This window comes from Molossus molossus, unplaced genomic scaffold (assembly GCF_014108415.1).
Source record: "Molossus molossus isolate mMolMol1 unplaced genomic scaffold, mMolMol1.p scaffold_m16_p_1, whole genome shotgun sequence".
Taxonomy (NCBI): Eukaryota; Metazoa; Chordata; class Mammalia; order Chiroptera; family Molossidae; genus Molossus; species Molossus molossus.
Genome location: NW_023425344.1, coordinates 156,757,506 through 156,776,459, shown reverse-complemented (window position 1 = coordinate 156,776,459; position 18,954 = coordinate 156,757,506). Strand labels below are relative to the sequence as shown.

Sequence of the window (18,954 nt, the reverse complement as noted above, 5' to 3'; positions counted from 1 at the left end):
TATATATCTCAGCAAAATTTTGTAATTGTCTTTACAGGTTCCTCACATTTTTCAGTAAGGTTACAGCTAAGTTTGGTGTTGTTATTGTAACCACTGTGAATGGAGAAAATACCAATATTACTATGTACTTTACTATATTAACTAATTTAATCCTCAAACAGCTCTATGAGATTTACATTTCCATTTTGTGGATGAGAAAACAGTCCAGAGGGGTTAGGTTCACATGGTTAGTAAATGAATGAACAGGGCATCTGGCTCCATAAGCCATGATCTTAATTATCATGTTATTGGGATTTAAAAAAATTAATTATGTCCTCTAATTAGTTATTTTTAATATATAAGAAGGCTACAAATATGTTTTATATTTGTGTTGTATTAAGTGACATCTCTGAATTCTATTATTAAATTCTCATTATTTTAGAATCGATTCTCATGAGTTTTTTATGTATACATAATTTGCAAACAGATAAATATGCCTGTCTGTCTCTTTTTTTAATTATTATTTTGTTTTAGAGAAATAGAAACAATGCAAAGACACGTTCATTGGCTGCCTCCTGCACGCCCCCTACTGGATCAAGCCCATAACCCAGGCATATGCCCTGACCTGGAATCCAACAGGGACCTCTCAGTCCATGGGACAATGCTCAATTCACTGTCACACTGGCTGGGCATAAATATATTTTCTAATACCTAAGCTTGTGTTAATTCCTGGAATAAACCCTAATTGGTCGTTGCATATAATTATTATTTTAATATACTGTTGAATTTTATGTGTTAATTGTAAATATTTTAGGACTTTGCATTTATATTCAGAAGTGAGATTGATCTATAGATGTGTGCGTGTGTGTGTAGGGTGCTATTTCTGACAAGTTTTGATATTAGGTATATTCTGGCTTCATAAACAAATTGGGTAGTTTTCCATCTTTTTCTATGTTCTAGAACAGTTTCTGCTTTCTATTTGTTTGACAGATAAATACCGTATAATAGAAGATGACAAGGAAGAGAATGCAAATCGACACAGATTATTTTGCCTCAGTAACTCTGCCACTTTTGTGGCTGGAGGACAGACTTAATTGTGAAGCAGCAATTTGGAGCAGTAGGAGTGTCAAACAGGCCATTATCTTGGTGTTGAAGAGTTTGGCTGGCTGGGCAGGCACAGAGGTGAATGAAGGTGGTCCTAGGGAGGGAGGTAAGTGCCCAGGGAGGAGGGTAGCACAAGAGAAGATGAAAAGAGGGTTTATAATGGGTTGGAGGTGTTTACACAAGGACATAAAAACAAGATCAGGTAGAAGAACTGGGCCTGAAGGTAAGGAATGTGGCAGGCCCATTAGAGGATGATTTGAGAGTGGGTACTCTTCCCTTACAGAACAGTTTCCAATCCTCTGGCCTGTTGGTCACTGGCTCCTGTTGGAGAAAGTAACGTTATTTCTCACCTAGGGTATTTGCCTTTTTGTTCTACCATCTATCTTCATTCTAGCCAAGGCCTACTTCCAGTGTAGGTGTATAGCAGTGATTCCTGCTTCTGAACACAGGAGTTCAGCATGGAGGGCAGAGCAGATGAAGCAGAGAGCATAGACAGACTTCAACAACTTTAACTTTATGGAAGAGTCCTTTACAAGGTTCTCTATTTCTTTTTTAGTCCTTTTCTTCTGCTTCTCTATAGCTCCTATAGGCAGACCCACAGTACAGGCTGTTTTTTTTAAGACACAGGAAAGTGCATAGGAAAGGTGGGGAGCAATGTGTGTGGACTTACTGGGAACTGTTCAGCATTATGTTTGCCATATAGCTGAGGTCATTTTGAACGGGAAAAGAACAAAAAACTCAAATACATAACAGTCAAATGAAATTCAGCCCATCTAAACTTACTTTAAGGACAGTAATAAATTCTAAGCTCTTTTTACATAAATATTTTTAAAAGTTATTTTAACTGATGGCAAAGCTGACATTACTGTTTTATAGATTTCCCCCCTCTTTCTCTCACCCGTGATGGGTTAGTTAACAACCAACAGAGCAGCCAGCTTGACTTGAGGAGGAAGATGCCAGGAGCACAGATGGTCTACAACCCAGATAATTAGCTTCTGAAGAAGAAACAACATCTACTAAGTCTTCTGTGAATGCAGTTTGGTTGGTCACAGCTGGGGCAGAGAACAAGCAAGCATCCTCAACAACTCTTTTATATTTCTGAAAATGTCAGTGGAACACTCACCCACTCCCTGTGGACAACCACCTACTCATAAGACCTGGAGGGAAGAATCCAAATAAATACTGTAGACACTCCACTCTAAAGAAAGAGAAGCATAACTCTCTACTCCTTAAGTGTGGGATGTACATAGTGACTTCCTTTCAAAGAGTAAAAGATGGAATGGAAAAAAGGGGAGTGTAGTTCTACTACTTCTGCCAGGTGATAAAGGGCAGTATCAACAGGCATAAATTATGTCCATAGTATGTTTTGTTTTTTTTAATTCTTGTCCATAGTATGTACTTTTGACATGATGTGATGAAAATGGCACTTTATGGTCTTTTTCCCCCAAATCCATAGTCCCAGCCTAATCATAAGAAAGCCATCAGACAAAGTCCTATAGAGGAGCATCCTACAGTATATCTGACCAGCACTCCTCAAAGTCATCAAAAACAAGGAACATCTGAGAAACTGTCACAGCCCAGAGGAGGCTAAGGAGACATGACCACTATATGTAATATGGTATCCTGGATGGGATCTTGGGACAGAAAGAGGACATTAGGTAAAAACTAGGGAAACCTGAATAAACTATATACTTTAGCTTATGTTTTCAATATTGGTCCATGAGTTGTAATAAATGTACTATAGTGATGTTAAGATGTTAATAATAGAGAAAGCTTCCCTGGCCAGATAGCTCAGTTGGTTAGAGCATTGTCCCAGTACACCAAGGTTGTGGTTTTGATCTCTCTGGTCAGGGCACATACAAGAATCAACTAATACATGAATAAATAAATGGAAAAACAAACTGATGTTTCCTTTCCTTTCTCTCTCTAGAACCAATAAAAAAATTTTTTTTTTTTTAAATAGGGAAAGCTGTGGGGAGGCATATGGGAATTCGCTGTACTTTCTGCTCAATTTTTTTTTGTAAATCTAAAACTGTTCTAAGGAATAAAATTTAATAATAACAATAATATTACCTGCAGGAATCTAATGAAGACTAAGATGGGACAAAAGCACCTCCAACCCTTTTTGGCTTCAGAGGCATTTTCTTAGTTCTTTGGCTTCTGGTCTTTTATCCTTTGGGGACACTTAAATTGCACACAGGGGTTCTTATTGCTTATCCTACCCACACCCTTCCCTTGTTTCCCAGGACTTGGTCCTCCATGGGTGATGGTAATTTCATTCAATCTCTTGGCTTCATTCCACTACTTTACTTTTCAAATCTTGTGTGGTTCAGGGCACTGTTCATCCAACTCTCTATTACACAGCGCCCCCTAGGCATCCAATTCAGCAGTCCCAAACCCATAACCTGATTTCTCCAGTTTCTCTCATTTCTTGTCTTACGAAGAGGCCAGAACCCTGGGCATCATCTCCTGAATTCTCTCTCTCATGTCTCTCTCCCGGTCGGTACCTAATTCTGTTAATGCCCCCTGCTTAGGGCCTGTTGTGCTGTGTTCTCCTTTCCATCGCCGCTGCCAAGTCCTCATCACTTCTGGGCTCCCTGCCTGGAGGTATTCCCCTTCTCCTCCCTATGTCTTTCCTTTCTTCATTCCTTTCCTTCTTTCCCATCCCTCTATCAGGTATTGACAAAGGAAAAGATAGAGCTTCTCAGGCCTCCGCCAAGCAGTTCATGACTCTTCTCTGCTGTAATTGTTCACCATGAATTTCTTTTTTCTTTTTTCCCGTGTGTGCTTGTGTTTTGGTGTGTGTTTCGGTGTTTATTTACATTTGTGTTTGCATAGAATCACGAGTAATTAGTGGCTGAATTGCCTCAATCTATTTATAAACAACAAACTAAGGCCGATACAAAGCCTATTTTAAGAGCACCGGGCATTAACCCTGTTCAGATGGATCTACGTAGTGATGCTTTTGAATTAGGTAACAGAAAAAGCATAGTGATGGAACTGTAGTGTAAGAAAGTAAGTACAGATTTCAGTGCATCCGTGTTAGTTGCAATAAGGAACCGTCTCGCCGAGCCAGCCAGGAGTCGAACCTGGAATCTTCTGATCCGTAGTCAGACGCGTTATCCATTGCGCCACTGGCCCTGAGACAATTGAGCTGGTTTCAGTGACGGTACTTCAAGCTTATATTGCAGGGTTTCATGGGACGTGTAGTTTCTCAACAAAATTCTGTGAATTCATGGGGTATTATGGGAGACTGAAGCTCGTCAAGAACCAGACCCTGAGATTGGTCGATCTTCCGGAGCCACACCGTACGTCACTGTACAGCCCGCGGATTGGCGGGAAGGTCCAGGGGAAGATGCTCTGGTTGTTAGGGCGACTTGTCCCGCCTTCCGGGGGCTTTCCCCCCTCGGCTTTGTGATTGGCTGTTAGTATTAAGGAATCCCGGCGTGGACAGGGCGAGGGGAAAGATGGCGGCGATGGCGGTTGGAGCTCCCGGTGGGAGCCGCGTGTCCAGCGGCAGGGACCTGAATTGCGTTCCTGAAATAGCTGACACACTGGGGGCTGTGGCCAAGCAGGGGTGAGGGTCCGGACCTCCGCGGGCAGAATGTGGGGTCCGAACTCGAGGACGGAGAGAGGCAAACTAGTCACCCCCGAGAGGCAGGGGTGAGGGGGTCGGAGTGAGTTAAATGGGAGGGGGCGGGGTACCAGTACAGCTTGTGGGGAGAAGCCTCGGGCTCTGGAGCATTAGAAAAAAAACTTATTGGGGTCGTGTGGTTACTGAGCCCTAAAGTCGGAGTTGTCGGGTAAACCCCAAAAGGGGGCGTACAGACCTCCAGGGCCCTGGAGAGCGAACTTATTATCTGAAAGTGGAAGTGTTAGGGGCCAGGGAGAGAATAGATAAACTTTTAATGGGGAGGCATGGGCAGTACTGGGGCAGATCTGGATGTGACAGTTGTGGAAAACCAGTGACAGCAGAGTAGAAAATCCACTTGGTGTGGATTCTCATCTTTTATCCTTACTCATCTTTTCCATGGCTGTGTTTTGTGGAGATACTGAGGCACAAGGCAACGGAAGTGATATGCCCCGAGGTGGGCTGAACTCAGCAGTCCAGTCCGTTGACTGATGGTGGCAGCTGAGAGGGTTGTGCAGAATCCAGATAGCCTAATCCAGTTGCTTGGATCTTTGGGCACTGCTGCTCTTTACATGACGACTCTGGGTCTGTCGCGGTTGTAGGTTTGATTTCCTCTGCATGCCTGTCTTCCACCCGCGTTTCAAGAGGGAATTCACTCAGGAACCTGCTAAGAATCGACCGGGCCCCCAGACACGATCAGACCTACTGCTGTCAGGAAGGGGTAGGGACCATCCCATGTAACCCCTAATTATTAGAGGCAGTAACAACTTCTGCTTTATCAGTGCCCTCATTCTTCTTTCCTGGCTTAGATATATTGATTGGTCCCTGGGATATAGATAACTCTTGTTTTCTCCTTGCTTACCTGTTAAAAGCCTTAGTTTCCTAATCTGCATCAGGCTGTCCCGTGTCTGTGATAGAAAAAGTCTTTGTCTCTCATCTCTACTCTCTATCCCCTGTTAAGAACTAGAAATTGAATGAGTCAAGTGCCTAACCTCATTAAGTCTTTGTCTTTCTTTGGTGGGGGAGTGCAGACTGGAATACACTAATTGTGGGAAAGCTTTCTCCATGGATTCGTCCAGACTCAAAAGTGGAGAAGATCCGCAGGAACTCTGAGGCGGTAAGACTATTTGACTTCTCTACTGGATCTTTCTAAAGATCAGGTTTGTAGTCAAGCTGGGTGAGGAGAGCATTTTTTCCCCCCATAACTCAGTAACTCTGATATAATGCAATTAAAACTATTTGGGTTACTGGCTCTTAACCTTTTCCTTTTGATCTCCATTCCAGGCCATGTTACAGGAGCTGAATTTTGGAGCATATTTGGGTCTTCCAGCTTTCTTGCTGCCCCTAAATCAGGAAGATAACACAAACCTGGCCAGAGTTTTGACCAACCACATCCACACTGGCCACCACTCCTCCATGGTAGGGCTGAGGGCCTCCTTTCCTGCTGCATATTATGGTAGTCTGGGTGTGCTGCGTACCTTCTTGTTCCTAACCCTTCATTAAGGGATGCATTTGGCAGACTAAAATGTCAGTACGGCCTGCCTCTGTCCAAAAGTGGTGAGCAGAGATTTATTTTATTTATGTATTTTTATTTTACTTTTTTGTATTCTCACCGGAGGACATTTTTTGCATTTATCTTCAGGTAGAGCAGGAGGGAGAGAGGGGGGAAGAGAGAGAGAGAAACATCGACATGAGAGAGACACATCAAGTGGCTGCCACCCACATGACTCCAACCGGGGCCAGGGACAAACTGCAACTGAGGTATGTCTCCTTAGCGGGAACTGAACCCCAGGACTCTCTGGTCCTCAGGCCAACGGTGAGCAGAGATTTATAAAAGATAAAGAATATATCATTATCCCCAGAAACTTATAGCTGAAATAAAGGACAAGGCCAATATTTACATAAGGATATACACAAGATACATGTACATATAATCACATATTTGGGGAAAGCCTTAAAGGGATTAACTTGAGATCTGGATCAAGGTCTTTTAATTGAGGGAAGCTTTCCAGACCCAATGAGTTCTAAACAGGGTACCTATTCATGAACAGTTTTGGATGCGAGTACCTTTGGTGGCACCAGAGGACCTGAGAGATAATATCATTGAGAATGCACCAACTGCGCACACAGATGAGTACAGTGGAGAAGAGAAGACATGGATGTGGTATGTCTCGTTTTGCTGCTGTACCAGGGCAAAGGGTAGGGTGAAGGGAAGTATAGGGTGGAACCTATAGGATGGTCTCCTTGAGCTTTGGTGATTGGTGGACCATATGTATTTGACGGTATTTTTCCGTGTTCCACTTTGGACAGGTGGCACAATTTCCGGACATTGTGTGACTATAGCAAGAGGATTGCAGTGGGTAAGTCCATGAAGGTCTTAGGATAGGTATCCCTTCTCTGATCTCCTATGAATAAGAATCAGGAGTTTTCTGTAGACTTGGTGTTGGGCAGTTTTGCTATTTTTCTGTGCCTCAGTCTGCTTCGCTTTTAAGGAGTGAACAGATCTTGCATAAAAAAGCAAGAAAAGGTTTCTTGCCTAACTGTAGTTGATAGGTCTTTCTTTTCTCTTGTGTAGCTCTTGAAATTGGGGCTGACCTCCCATCTAATCATGTCATTGATCGTTGGCTTGGGGAGCCCATCAAAGCAGCCATTCTCCCCACCAGCATTTTCCTGACCAATAAGAAGGGATTTCCTGTTCTTTCTAAGATGCACCAGAGGCTGATCTTCCGGCTGCTCAAGGTGGGTGGTAGAAAGGTTCCAAAAGTGCTCTGGCTAATTCTTTTGCCTTATTCCCATATGTGTGATGCTCTTTTTCCTTTGGGGCTGACTCCTTCCTCTCTGGTTTCTGGAGAACAATCTCAGCAACGTTGGGGGTCTTGAGAGGAAAAAGGAAAATGGCAGTAGGAGCCCCAGAAACATTTAAGAAGTTGCCAGATCTCATGAGAACTTTGCAGAAGGTTTCATTTAAGAAGTTATAGTGTCCAGCCAGTGTGGCTCAGCAGTTGAGTGTCAACCCATGCACCAAGAGGTTGCTGGTTTGATTCCTGGTTAGGGCACATGCCCAGGTTGTGGGCCAAATCCTCGGGGGGGGGGGCATGCAGGAGGCGGCCAATCGATGTTCTCTCTCATCGATGTTTCTCTCTCTCCCTCTCCCTTCTCCTCTCTCTAAAACCCAGTAAAGGAAATAAAAATTTAAAAAAAGAAGTTACAGCAAGGATCCATGGGACTCTTTGAGTCAGGCTGATGCATAGGGGCTTTATAAGTTAAGTTTATTGCTGCTTTTGTTGGTATTTGGAGAACTGCTGGTTCGGGCCTTATTTTATGCTAGGACTCTAGCTATAAACCATGATAATATCCCAGAATCTCGGTACAAGGACTGTGTCTGATAGTCTGACTTCTCTCACAGTTGGAGGTACAGTTCATCATCACAGGCACCAACCACCACTCAGAGAAGGAGTTCTGCTCCTACCTCCAATACTTGGAATACTTAAGCCAGAACCGCCCTCCACCCAATGCCTATGAACTCTTTGCCAAGGGCTATGAAGACTATCTGCAGTCCCCACTCCAGGTGGGTCTGGAGTACACTGAGAGGAGGGAGGTTGGAGGTGAAGTGGGGGAATGTCTTTTGAGAGTAGATGTTCTAAAATCCTGCCAAAATGTACCTCGGTTGCAGTTTGTCCCCGGCCCTGGTTGGTCGTGCGGGTGGCAGCCACTCGATGTGTCCCTTTCACATCAATGTTTCCCTCTCTCTCTCTTCCTCTCTCTCCCTCCCACACTGTCTGTACAAAAAATGGAAAAATGTCCTCGGATGAGGATAAAAAAAAAAAAATAAATAAATAAATAAATAAATAAATAAATAAAATCCTGCCAAAGCTCAGGAGGCAATAGTGGGAAGGTTTTGGTATTCTAATACATTGTCCTTGCCAGAAACTGGCTAACTTACTTTGCCTGTTTTCTCTCATTCATCAGCCACTGATGGACAATCTGGAATCTCAGACATATGAAGTGTTTGAAAAGGACCCCATCAAATACTCTCAATACCAGCAGGTACAGTGTGGGTCCCAGATTGGGTCAAGCGCAGGGTTGGAATAACCTAGTTAAGGATGGGGTTATAGCCCTGGCCGGTTTGGCTCAGCGGTTGGAGCATTGGCCGGTGGACCAGAGAGTCCTGGGTTTGGTTCCTGCTAAGGGCACATACCAAAAAAAAAAGAAAGAAAGAAAAAAAAAGGATGGGGTTATAGCCATGAGGTCTCCTCTCCTTCCTCGCCAGGCCATCTATAAATGTCTGTTAGACCGAGTGCCAGATGAAGAGAAGGACACCAATGTTCAGTGAGTAATCTCCCCATGATCCTGGAGAGTGTGTGCCTACTCTTCTATATGCTGAGTCAGCTTAACTCAATCTGTTTCTTTCTTAGGGTGCTGATGGTGCTGGGAGCAGGCCGGGGTCCCCTGGTGAATGCTTCTCTGCGGGCAGCCAAGCAGGCTGACCGGCGGATAAAGCTGTATGCTGTGGAGAAGAACCCTAATGCTGTGGTGACGTGAGTAGCAACCCTCTTGCCGGGAAGTTTGTCCCCAGTGCCAGTTTTTCTTAGTAGTATCCTCACTTGTATCATCTCTGTTTTAGGCTAGAGAACTGGCAGTTTGAAGAATGGGGAAGCCAAGTGACAGTAGTGTCATCAGACATGCGGGAATGGGTGGCTCCAGAGAAAGCAGACATCATTGTCAGTGAGCTTCTGGGCTCCTTTGCTGATAATGAGCTGTCACCTGAGTGCCTAGATGGAGCCCAGCACTTCCTAAAAGGTGCCTCCGGGCTGGGGTGTACTGAGTAAGGGGATTGGATTATCAACTGGGAAGGCATTGGGGGTGGGGTTATGGGAAGATTGGATGGGGGTATGGGGAGATTGGGTTGGACTTGGGTAGGTGCCCTTAGGAAATGAAGTAATCTCTCTGAACTCAGTGTTCCCATCTATACAATTAGTGAAGTGGACTAGAGCAGAGTGAAGTATGTGGACTTCCTGAGCTGCTGTGATACATACCTTTGGCTTACTTTTCATCAAGATCTCAAAGAGTTTTGTTACCTCACAAAAGTTAAGCACTCGATTAGAATATCTTGGGTTCCTTACAGTTTTAACCTTGTGTTGACCTGGGAATGTGACAGCATTGAGCTGCCTCGGTCGGTTTGGATATGTGAGGGTTGAGCTTTTAGTTAGTACAGTTATGCCATTTCCATCCCTTGGGAACTAATGTGACCCTCCTGCACTGCAGATGATGGTGTGAGCATCCCTGGGGAGTACACCTCCTTTCTGGCTCCTATCTCCTCCTCCAAGCTATACAATGAGGTCCGAGCCTGTCGGGAAAAGGACCGTGACCCTGAGGTAAAGAGCCACCTTCTTCTGGATGACTCCTCTCTTTAGTCCTTTCTTTTTCTGTATTAGCACCAATTATTTATTCTTCTGCAGAAGATGGGGAGGTGGAGGAGGAGTTGGGGATGTGGGAAAGTGGTTGAAGTGAAAATTTGTTTTCATTCTTTTCTGTGTACCTTAGACTTGAACTTCTTTCCCTGAGGAAGTAGGTATCTCTTACCTATCTTCTCCAGCTCTTGCTCTCTGTCTCTTGGGTCAGGCCCAGTTTGAGATGCCTTATGTGGTACGACTGCACAACTTCCACCAGCTGTCTGCGCCCCAGCCCTGTTTTACTTTCAGCCATCCCAACAGAGGTGGGTTCTTGCATGTCTGTCCTCTGACTTGGTGGGTAAGAGCTCACCCTCCTGGTTTTTTCCCTTGCTGTCTTGGGTCTGCCCTGTCTAAACATCCCTTGTTCTTGCTCATGCTTTACCAAGTTGTCTAGGACTTTTGACCCTTTGTCACCACACAACTCTTCCCTGACAGATCCTATGATTGACAACAACCGCTACTGTACCTTGGAGTTTCCTGTGGAGGTGAACACAGTGCTGCATGGCTTTGCAGGCTACTTTGAGACTGTGCTTTATCAGGACATCACTCTGAGTGAGTGGGGCAGTGGATGGTGGGGTAAGAGCATGTACTACCTGGGCAGTTACAGGAAGCCCAGGAATGAGTAATGGGGAAATTTGATTACTTGTTTCAAAGTAATCCAAAAGATTCTTCATCCTAGTCAAAAAGCAGTTATGGAGACCTCAATTTTTTCATTATTTTGTCCATATAGGTATCCGTCCAGAGACTCACTCTCCTGGGATGTTCTCATGGTTTCCCATCTTCTTCCCCATTAAGGTAGGAATCACCTTTAGAACTCCATAGGTTAAGGAGTAACTTCAACAGTTGGGTTATAGATGATGCTTGGCTATGACCCATATCCTGCTGCTCTCACATGCTTGGATCCCAGTTTCAGATGTTGAGATATCTGCAGCGGCCTTCTACCTGGCTTCCCACATCTCTAGCTGCTCTTCTGTCTATTTTCTACCTTGAGTAAGAGTCATCTTTTAAAAACTCAATTCTGATTATATCTCTTTCCTGCTTAAAACCGTTCCCACTGTCCTTAGGGTAATGGTGAAAATCTTAAGCGTTGCTTATAAGACTTGGTGTGATTTAGTTTTAGCCTGCCTTTCCAGCTACTGTCCCCTTGATTACATTGTTTGACTGTAATGGAATAGTTTTTGGTTCCTCTAATTAGAGCAGTTCTCAACCTGTGGGTCGCGACCCCTTTGGGGGTTGAATGACCCTATCACAGGGGTCACCTAAGACCATCAGAAAACACATATTTCCGATGGCAATTCATAACAGTAGCAAAATTACAGTTATGAAGTAGCAATGAAAATAAATTTATGGTTGGGGGTCACCACAACATGAGAAACTGTATTAAAGGGTCGCAGCATTAGGAAGGTTGAGAACCACTACTCTAATACCTAATCTTTCCTGCCTCAGGCTTTCATACCCTTCTCTTTTGCCTGTAAAACTCTTTGCTTACCTCTTTACCCAGCTAATCCTCACCCGAGGATATTTCTAAGTTTATTTCCAGATAAGAGTGGGAGGAAGAGAGAGAGAGAGAGAGAGAGAGAGAAACAGAAACATTGACGTAAGAGGGACATATCGACTGGTTGCTTCTTGCATGACCCCGACCAGGGCCAGGGTCAAACTGCAACCAAGGTATGTGCCCCTGACCGGAATCAAACCTGCGACTCATTGGTCCGTGGGCCAACGCTCTAACCTCTGAGCCAACCCGTCCAGGGCTCCTTAAATATTCTTATTGTCAGGTAACTTTCTGATCTCCTAGACTAAGTTAGCGTTCTCCCTGTGCATGTTCACAGCACTGATCATATTTTAGATTGTTTGATGTCTGATTTTTCAGTTCTGATTATTCTGATAGATTTCAAATAAACCTCATGAGGGTTGGGATGTCATGTTTTATGATTTTATCTCTTCACCTAGCTCAATACATTGTCACATATAATTCATTAGCTCCACCCTGAAATTCCCTGTCTTTCTTCCTACAGCAGCCCATTACAGTGCGTGAAGGCCAGACCATCTGTGTGCGTTTCTGGCGATGCAGCAATTCGAAGAAGGTGTGGTATGAGTGGGCTGTGACGGCACCAGTCTGTTCTGCTATTCACAATCCCACAGGCCGCTCATACACCATTGGCCTCTAGCCAAGCTTGCAAATGTCTGGAAGCAGCTTCAGGTTCTGCTGCTGTAGCACAAATAGTGCAGTATATCTGTGGGCTGTAATTCCCCTTGCCCATCAGAGAAGAGCATTTCACTCTGCTTTCCTGCCTTACGTCAAGGTAGGCAAAGGAGAATTAATTATAAGGCTCAAGCCACTGTATGTGAAGACTTCAGGCCAAGGCATGAGGAATTAGTGTGAGATCTGAAGCTCCTCCGACAGGCACTCAGCCTCAAGCGCTCCCTGGAATAGCCCTGAGAATGTGCAGATTGAACACATTTTCAGCCCTTTCTCTGCCCATCTCTCTTCCTGTTTTGATGGTTTTGTGTGGGAGGAAATACAAATAAAGTGTAGTTGTGGCCTTTCCTGCTCCAACTCTGCTCCCTTGCCTCTGTTTTCCCACACCTTAATTAAACTTGGGCATGTTCAGGTCTGTGCCCTTATCCAAGACCCAAAGGTGCCCATTTGGGAAGCTTAGTGGTGACTCTTGGACTCCTTGATATAGGCCTTTCTGACTAGCTATGGAGAGGTCTTGTCCCTTAGGACCTCTGATTAGGCTTTTGTTTGGGGAGGAGGCATAATTTGCCACCACAGAGAAAGAGGGTTGTATATAAAGCCAGCTTCCACCTTCCAGAGCTTCTGAATTGCCAGCACCTTTGTTACATCTTAGGCGAGAAACAAAGACATCCAGGCATATTTTGTTGGAATAAAGTCATAGGGTTAGAGTCCTAAGAGATCATCTAGTCAAATTCTTCATTTTATGAGGAGGTATGTGAAGTTAGTGCAATAATATGAAGTGAATATTCAAATCCAGACTGGAACATAGGTCCTCTTGACTCTGGCTCTCTCCATGTTAGAACCAGCTACCATTTTAGAGGCCTTGGGTTTGGGGGTGGACATCAGTCAGTTCCATCCCTTTCTGGTTAGAGGGCTGAGTACTGCATGGAAGGAGTCACTTGAGAAAGTGTCTCAAGTTTATCCTTGCAGGGTGAAGTGTGTGGGGTACTGATTTGAACTGAAGGTATGTGAGCTGTAGGATCAGACAAATCTGTGACAAGACTTCTGTTGCCCGGGTCCCAAGCCCTGAGGCAGGAGAAGACGTTTGGGACGGTTTTGAAGACAGCTCCTTCAGAATGGGGATGTGGAGTGTAGCATCTTGCCCAAAGTGATGCAAACGCAGTTGCCCCACAAAGCTGTCCCAAGACCAACATGACCCCTTGAGAAATCTACAAGGGAAGCCAAGGACGTCTATTGCTTCTCGTTGGCTCCGCCCCTGGCTTTGGCTTAATTAACCCGAGCACGGGGAGCCGGGTAGGAAGGTCCTTACCTCTAGCTCTCCGCCCGGCTTGCCCGCCTTCCGCAAGTAATAACCAATGAGAGCGACGGGTGGCTGCCTAAGTCCGCTTACATTTTCCGGAAGGGTCGGGGGAGGTTAGCCAATCAATGGGAACTTGATGGTTGCCAAGAAACATTTGAGTTTGGCTCCACCCATGCTTGAGATTTTAGCCCAATGAAAAACTGTAATTCGGACTGTTGCCGCGAAACCACTGAGGTTAGTTCCACCGCCTGAATGTTTTGGCGCCTGCGCAGATTGGGGAACGTTCTGGAAGAGAGCGGAGCTACCGCCATTTTGCGGGAAGAAGAGCAGCTCGGGCTGCAGTGCTGCTTTTAGTGCTGAGATCCTGAAGATATCAGTGCTTCGCGGCCCACAACAAACTCAAGGAGAACAAAGAAGACCGGGACCCCCACTGCGGGGACCCGGAACTGGTGAGAAACCCTGAAACCCGGCTTCCTCGCGACGTCACCTATGCATGACGTTGCCGCGCGGCGCCTGCCCCTCACGTCACAGGCAGAAAATGGCGTCAAGAGCCGAATGAGGCAAACTTTTAAAATTAAAAAAAATCTTTTTTGTTATCTTTGCTTTGGAAGTGTTTGCTACGTGAATGCACCCCACCGGCAGAATTTTGAGCATCGGCATCCTCGTGGCTGTATCTTAACGATGGTCAAGGGTCCGTGTGACTGCAGGATCTCTTTCCAGGTTCCTGCAGCCCTGACGTTTAGGGTCGCCCATACTGGGGAATGAGCATCGACCCACCGCGCTCTGAGAGAACACGTGGGATCGGTTTTCAGCTCTTGGTGCCACCACTCAGAGACATGAGGGAATTGAGATTTCTTCCTTGATCTTAAGTTTCTGGAAGACTCATTTCAGTATGTTGGTCTCTGTGGGCATTTCCCTCTTTCCTTTTGTGACCACGCTTTCCGTGGCGAAAGAGTATAGAGCCACATAGGAGGTTTTAACATTGGGATACCCGCAGAGATGATGTTTATGGGACTTTTTCCTCTTAATTAAAAACGTTTTTTTCCTTTTACTGATTTTAGAGAGAGAGGAAGGGAGAGAGAAATAAAACCATGGGTGAGAGAGAATATAGGTTGGCCACCTCCTGCATGACCCCCACTGGGGATTCGCCCCACAACCTAGGCGTGTGCCCTGACCTGGAATCAACCAGCGACTTCTTGGTGCATGGGTGGACTGCTCAACCACTGAGCCACACTGCTGGGATCCTTTTTTTAAAGCATAGTCTTGACTTGTCACAGATCGTGGGGAATGTTTTTATCTCTTATTGTTCCTGTTCTTAATTAAGCTGCTTCAGTTTAGAGATGTTTGTGCCAGCTCAGTGACTGGACCTAGGATGTGGCACTACCATCACCCCTGGTACTCCAGCCTTTGGTAAATTCAGCCTGAACTGGGCTGACAGTGTCCCTTCACTTTCCTTTGCTCCTGCAGGAGTGGGGCCTAAGCGCTGGCTTGGGTCTTGACCGTACAATGACAGGATCTAGGCATTGCCATGATTGTGGGCCCCTAATGCAATTTTCTTTTCTTTTCTTTTTTTTTTATCCTCACCTGAGGACACTTTTCCATTTTTTGTTCAAATAGAGTGGGAGGGAAAGAGATGAAGAGAGAGAGAAACATCAACGTGAAAGGGACACAACGAGTGGCTGCCATCCGCACAACCCAACCAGGGCCGGGGACAAACTGCAACCGAGGTACGTGCCCTTAGCAGTATCCGAACCCTGGTCTCTCCGGACCGCAGGCCGCCGCTCTAACCGCTGAGCCAAACTGGCCAGGGCCCCTAATGCAATTTTTGGAGTATGCAGCAATGGAAGAAAGTTCTGCAGTGTTTGAATGGATGGGGTTGAATGGACTTTGACTAATAAGTTTGGACAGGGAGAGAGTTTGAAAGCTACCAACCTGAAAATCCATAGTATTTGGGATTTTAATAATGCTTTTAGAACATCAGAAAGCTATACACATTGAGATTAGAAGTTTCAAAATGTGCTCAGGTTGTGTATGTCTATGCCTAAGTCAGTTCATTCATTTCCAGTCCAAGTGACAACTTGACTCCATAATTGGGGGTTCACCTGTCAACTTAAGTGAAAGTTTTTGTGTGTGTGTTAGGTTACCCCAACCCTTCACTAACACTCAACAATTCTTGAAATCAGAAGCATTTCATTTAGGAAGGAAAAAGCGTAAAAAAGATAGAGAAGAACTTTATGACATTTAGAAAATTTGTATAGACTTGGCAGCCAAAATGACTGAAAGGGACAGTTTGAGGATCAAAAACTTTTTAGAATAATTTTTTCATAATAGGCCAAATAGAGTACATTGCAGTTAGCCTGGTTCTTGATGTTTTGAAACATACACGACAAGGTATGGCTAATGAGACTGATTGCTTTCATAAAACTATGAGAACATTAATTCTTTAGATAAGTTCATTTAAAAATAGACATCTTGGTATGCTGTGTATTTTTTATTTAAGTTATAAACCTCTAGAGAGAGCTAACCAGTATAGTGGGATAGAACATTAGACTAGGGTCAAAAGACTTGACTCACAAGTCAGCTCCTGAATTTTGTGACTTTGGGCAGTTCACAAAACCTCAGTTTTTCATCTGTGCATTGGATCTGATATCTGGTAGTAGTATATGTTACCTTTGATTGTTAAAGAAATCTAAGGTGTTACTATTATAAGAGATTGAGTTCACTGGATTTTAGACATACCTATATGATTTTTAGTTTGATTTCCATTTTAAGTCTTAAATTTGTTTCAAAGTAATTATTGTTTTACTCTTTTGAACAATTTTGTCTCTGTAACTTGCCTAGCAATATTCAGTACTGTAAATGATGTGTCATTTACATTACATTATTATGTTATTATGTTATTATTACTCTTATTTTTGTATTAATTTATTATATTATTTTTGTTACTTTCTAATATAATATTTATATTACTCATTTTATTCAGCCATAAAATAGGCTATGGGTTCTGAGGACAACAAGGACAGCATCATTGAATGATGCGTTAGCTGCTTTAAAGAAGAAGACAAAGCTCTTGTGGATGTGGAAAGTTTGACTGTGATTAACCTCCTAGCATAGAAATTCTTAAGATTAGTTGGAGGGGGTTCAGCTTTATTGAGGTATAGTTGATAAAAATTGTACACATTAAAGTACATTTTGATGGGCTTTGCTGTGTTTCATCCATGAAACATCACCCCAATAGTTTCCTGTACCTTTTTGTAATCCTTTCCTCCTAGCCCCTACCCACCTACTCTTATCCCTAGTTGAACACTGACCTCCTTTCTGTCACTACAGGTTAGTTTGCATTTTCTAGAATTTTATATAAATGTAATCATACAATACGTACTTTTCTTTTTTGACTGCATAATTATTTTGAGATTCATCCATGTTGTGTATATTGATGATTTCAGACTAGTAATTTTTAAATAATTTGTCGTTTTGATTTTGTTTAGTATCTTCTTTTTTTCTTATTTACAGACCTGTGGTAGAAAGACTTGGGAAAGATAATTAATAGATGTGGAAGCTTGGGGAAGGTGAGAAGTCTCACCTTGCCTGGTAGACAAAAAGTCTTCAAAGTGGGATTGGTTAAGCCTATCTTAATTATAATTTGAGTTATCTAATCTAGTTGGTATTGTATAGAAAATGCTTAATGATGAGTCCCCTAATGATTGATGTTTGTGACAGGGGTGTGGGAAAGAGCTTAGGGCAAATCTGCATTTTTCAGGTGTTGCTTTTTCTTCTTCTTCTTTTTTTGGGGGGGTATGTGCCCCTAGCGGGAACCGAACCTGGGACTATGTGGTCCGCAGGCCGATGCTCCAACCGCTGAGCCAAACCGGCCAGGGCTTATTCTTCATTTTTATTCTTGCATTGTTACCTTTTTTTTTTTGGAGATACATGCTTATTTCTGTTATTTAAGTTAGACCACTTATTTATTTGGAATTTTGAACAGTAGAATGGAGGCCTAGTGTTCATTGTAAAATGAATGGTAATTTTGAGTACCAGCATTTTCTCTTCACAGGATAGGGCAGGGTCTGTATTATTTTGTCTCTACCCAGCTCCTTGTAGACCCTTGACCTTAAAAGTTCAGATCTATAAGGTGTGAAAATAAACCTAGGGTAAGCAATAGCTGGTAAAATCCCTTTGGAAACAGAACTATATTCTGGCCCTGGCCAGTTTTGCTCAGTGGTTAGAGCATCAGCCTGTGGACCAATGAGTTGCGGGTTCGATTCTGGTCAAGGGCACGTACCTCGGTTGCAGTTCATCCCTGGCCCTGGTTGGGTCATGTGGGAGGCAACCAGTTAATGTGTCTCTATCACATCAATGTTTCTTTGTCTCTTTTTCTCCTTGCCTCCCGCTCTATCTAATGATAAATAGAAAAATTTCCTCAGGTGAAAAATCAAAAAAACAACAGAAAACTATATTCTGAAGTCTGTTTCTTGGAGGGTGAAGGGAATGTGGGGTGCTGGAAGGGTAGAAAAAATATAAACGAGGTTCTTATGTGTTGATATCCTCTCCTCAGATCTGCTGCGATGGCATCTGATGACTTTGACATAGTGATTGAGGCCATGCTGGAGGCTCCCTATAAAAAAGAGGAGGTAATAGTCCCACCTCACTCCTGGAATTGGGTTACTAAGAAAAAGCAGTTGTGGATCATTGGTTTCAACATTTTGTGAATTCTGGTTTTTTTTTATTGTGCACAGTGGGTATTCATAAAAGACATAGTCTTTTAGTAAGCTGTGCTAAAGACCTGTACTCAAGGGCCATGCTTTCATAGTGGGCCCCCCAAAATGTCAGGGGGCCACAAATGTGGCAGGAATGAGTTCTTTGCTCATAGCTCTCAATGATACAGTAGAAGGTCAGTGTACCTCACTCTCCTGACAAATAGATGTTGAGTAGCTAAAATTTTTTTTTTTTTTTATCCTCACCCGAGGACATTTTTCCATTTAGGGAGAGAGAGAGAGAGAAACATCGATGTGAAAGGGACACATTGAGTGGTTGCCACCTGCACAACCCAACCAGGGCCGGGGACAAATTGCAACCAAGGTATGTGCCCTTAGCGGGAACCGAACCCAGGTCTCTCTGGACTGCAGGCCGATGCTCTAACTGCTGAGCCATACCGTCCAGGGCAGAAGCTGAAGTTTTGACATCAAAATCTGTCCCTCTGATCTCTTCCTTTTGGGTAGTTTTCTCCTTCCTCTCTCTTTTTTTTTTGGTATGTGCCCCTAGCAGAAACCGAACCCGGGACTCTCTG

At 43.9% G+C, this 18,954-nt stretch overlaps 2 protein-coding genes and 1 non-coding gene across 8 annotated transcripts in view; 2 read left to right on the top strand and 1 right to left on the bottom strand.

Annotated features, from left to right (window-relative positions):
* Positions 1 to 4,151: 4,151 nt before the first annotated feature.
* Positions 4,152 to 4,224, bottom strand: TRNAR-ACG. The gene has a single exon. It is a non-coding gene; the product is annotated as a tRNA-Arg (tRNA).
* Positions 4,225 to 4,461: 237 nt separating this feature from the next.
* PRMT5 (protein arginine methyltransferase 5) lies at positions 4,462 to 12,719 on the top strand. Its single transcript, XM_036262275.1, has 17 exons — positions 4,462 to 4,660; positions 5,317 to 5,435; positions 5,746 to 5,831; positions 5,999 to 6,133; positions 6,766 to 6,878; positions 7,025 to 7,074; positions 7,290 to 7,453; positions 8,121 to 8,282; positions 8,684 to 8,761; positions 8,985 to 9,043; positions 9,130 to 9,252; positions 9,339 to 9,514; positions 9,980 to 10,089; positions 10,337 to 10,430; positions 10,603 to 10,719; positions 10,898 to 10,962; positions 12,183 to 12,719. The coding sequence occupies exons 1-17, from the start codon at positions 4,551 to 4,553 to the stop codon at positions 12,333 to 12,335; spliced, it is 1,914 nt and encodes a 637-aa protein (XP_036118168.1). The 5' UTR covers positions 4,462 to 4,550; the 3' UTR covers positions 12,336 to 12,719.
* Positions 12,720 to 14,003: 1,284 nt separating this feature from the next.
* The window catches only part of RBM23 (RNA binding motif protein 23), a 28,795-nt gene continuing 23,844 nt past the window's right edge, over positions 14,004 to 18,954 (top strand). For all 6 annotated transcript variants that reach the window (XM_036262296.1, XM_036262331.1, XM_036262287.1 and 3 more), the window contains exons 1-2: positions 14,004 to 14,116; positions 18,223 to 18,298. In XM_036262296.1, the coding sequence (XP_036118189.1) occupies positions 18,233 to 18,298 (66 nt within the window). In that variant the 5' untranslated portion in view covers positions 14,004 to 14,116; positions 18,223 to 18,232. The remainder of the gene's footprint in view (positions 14,117 to 18,222; positions 18,299 to 18,954) is intronic.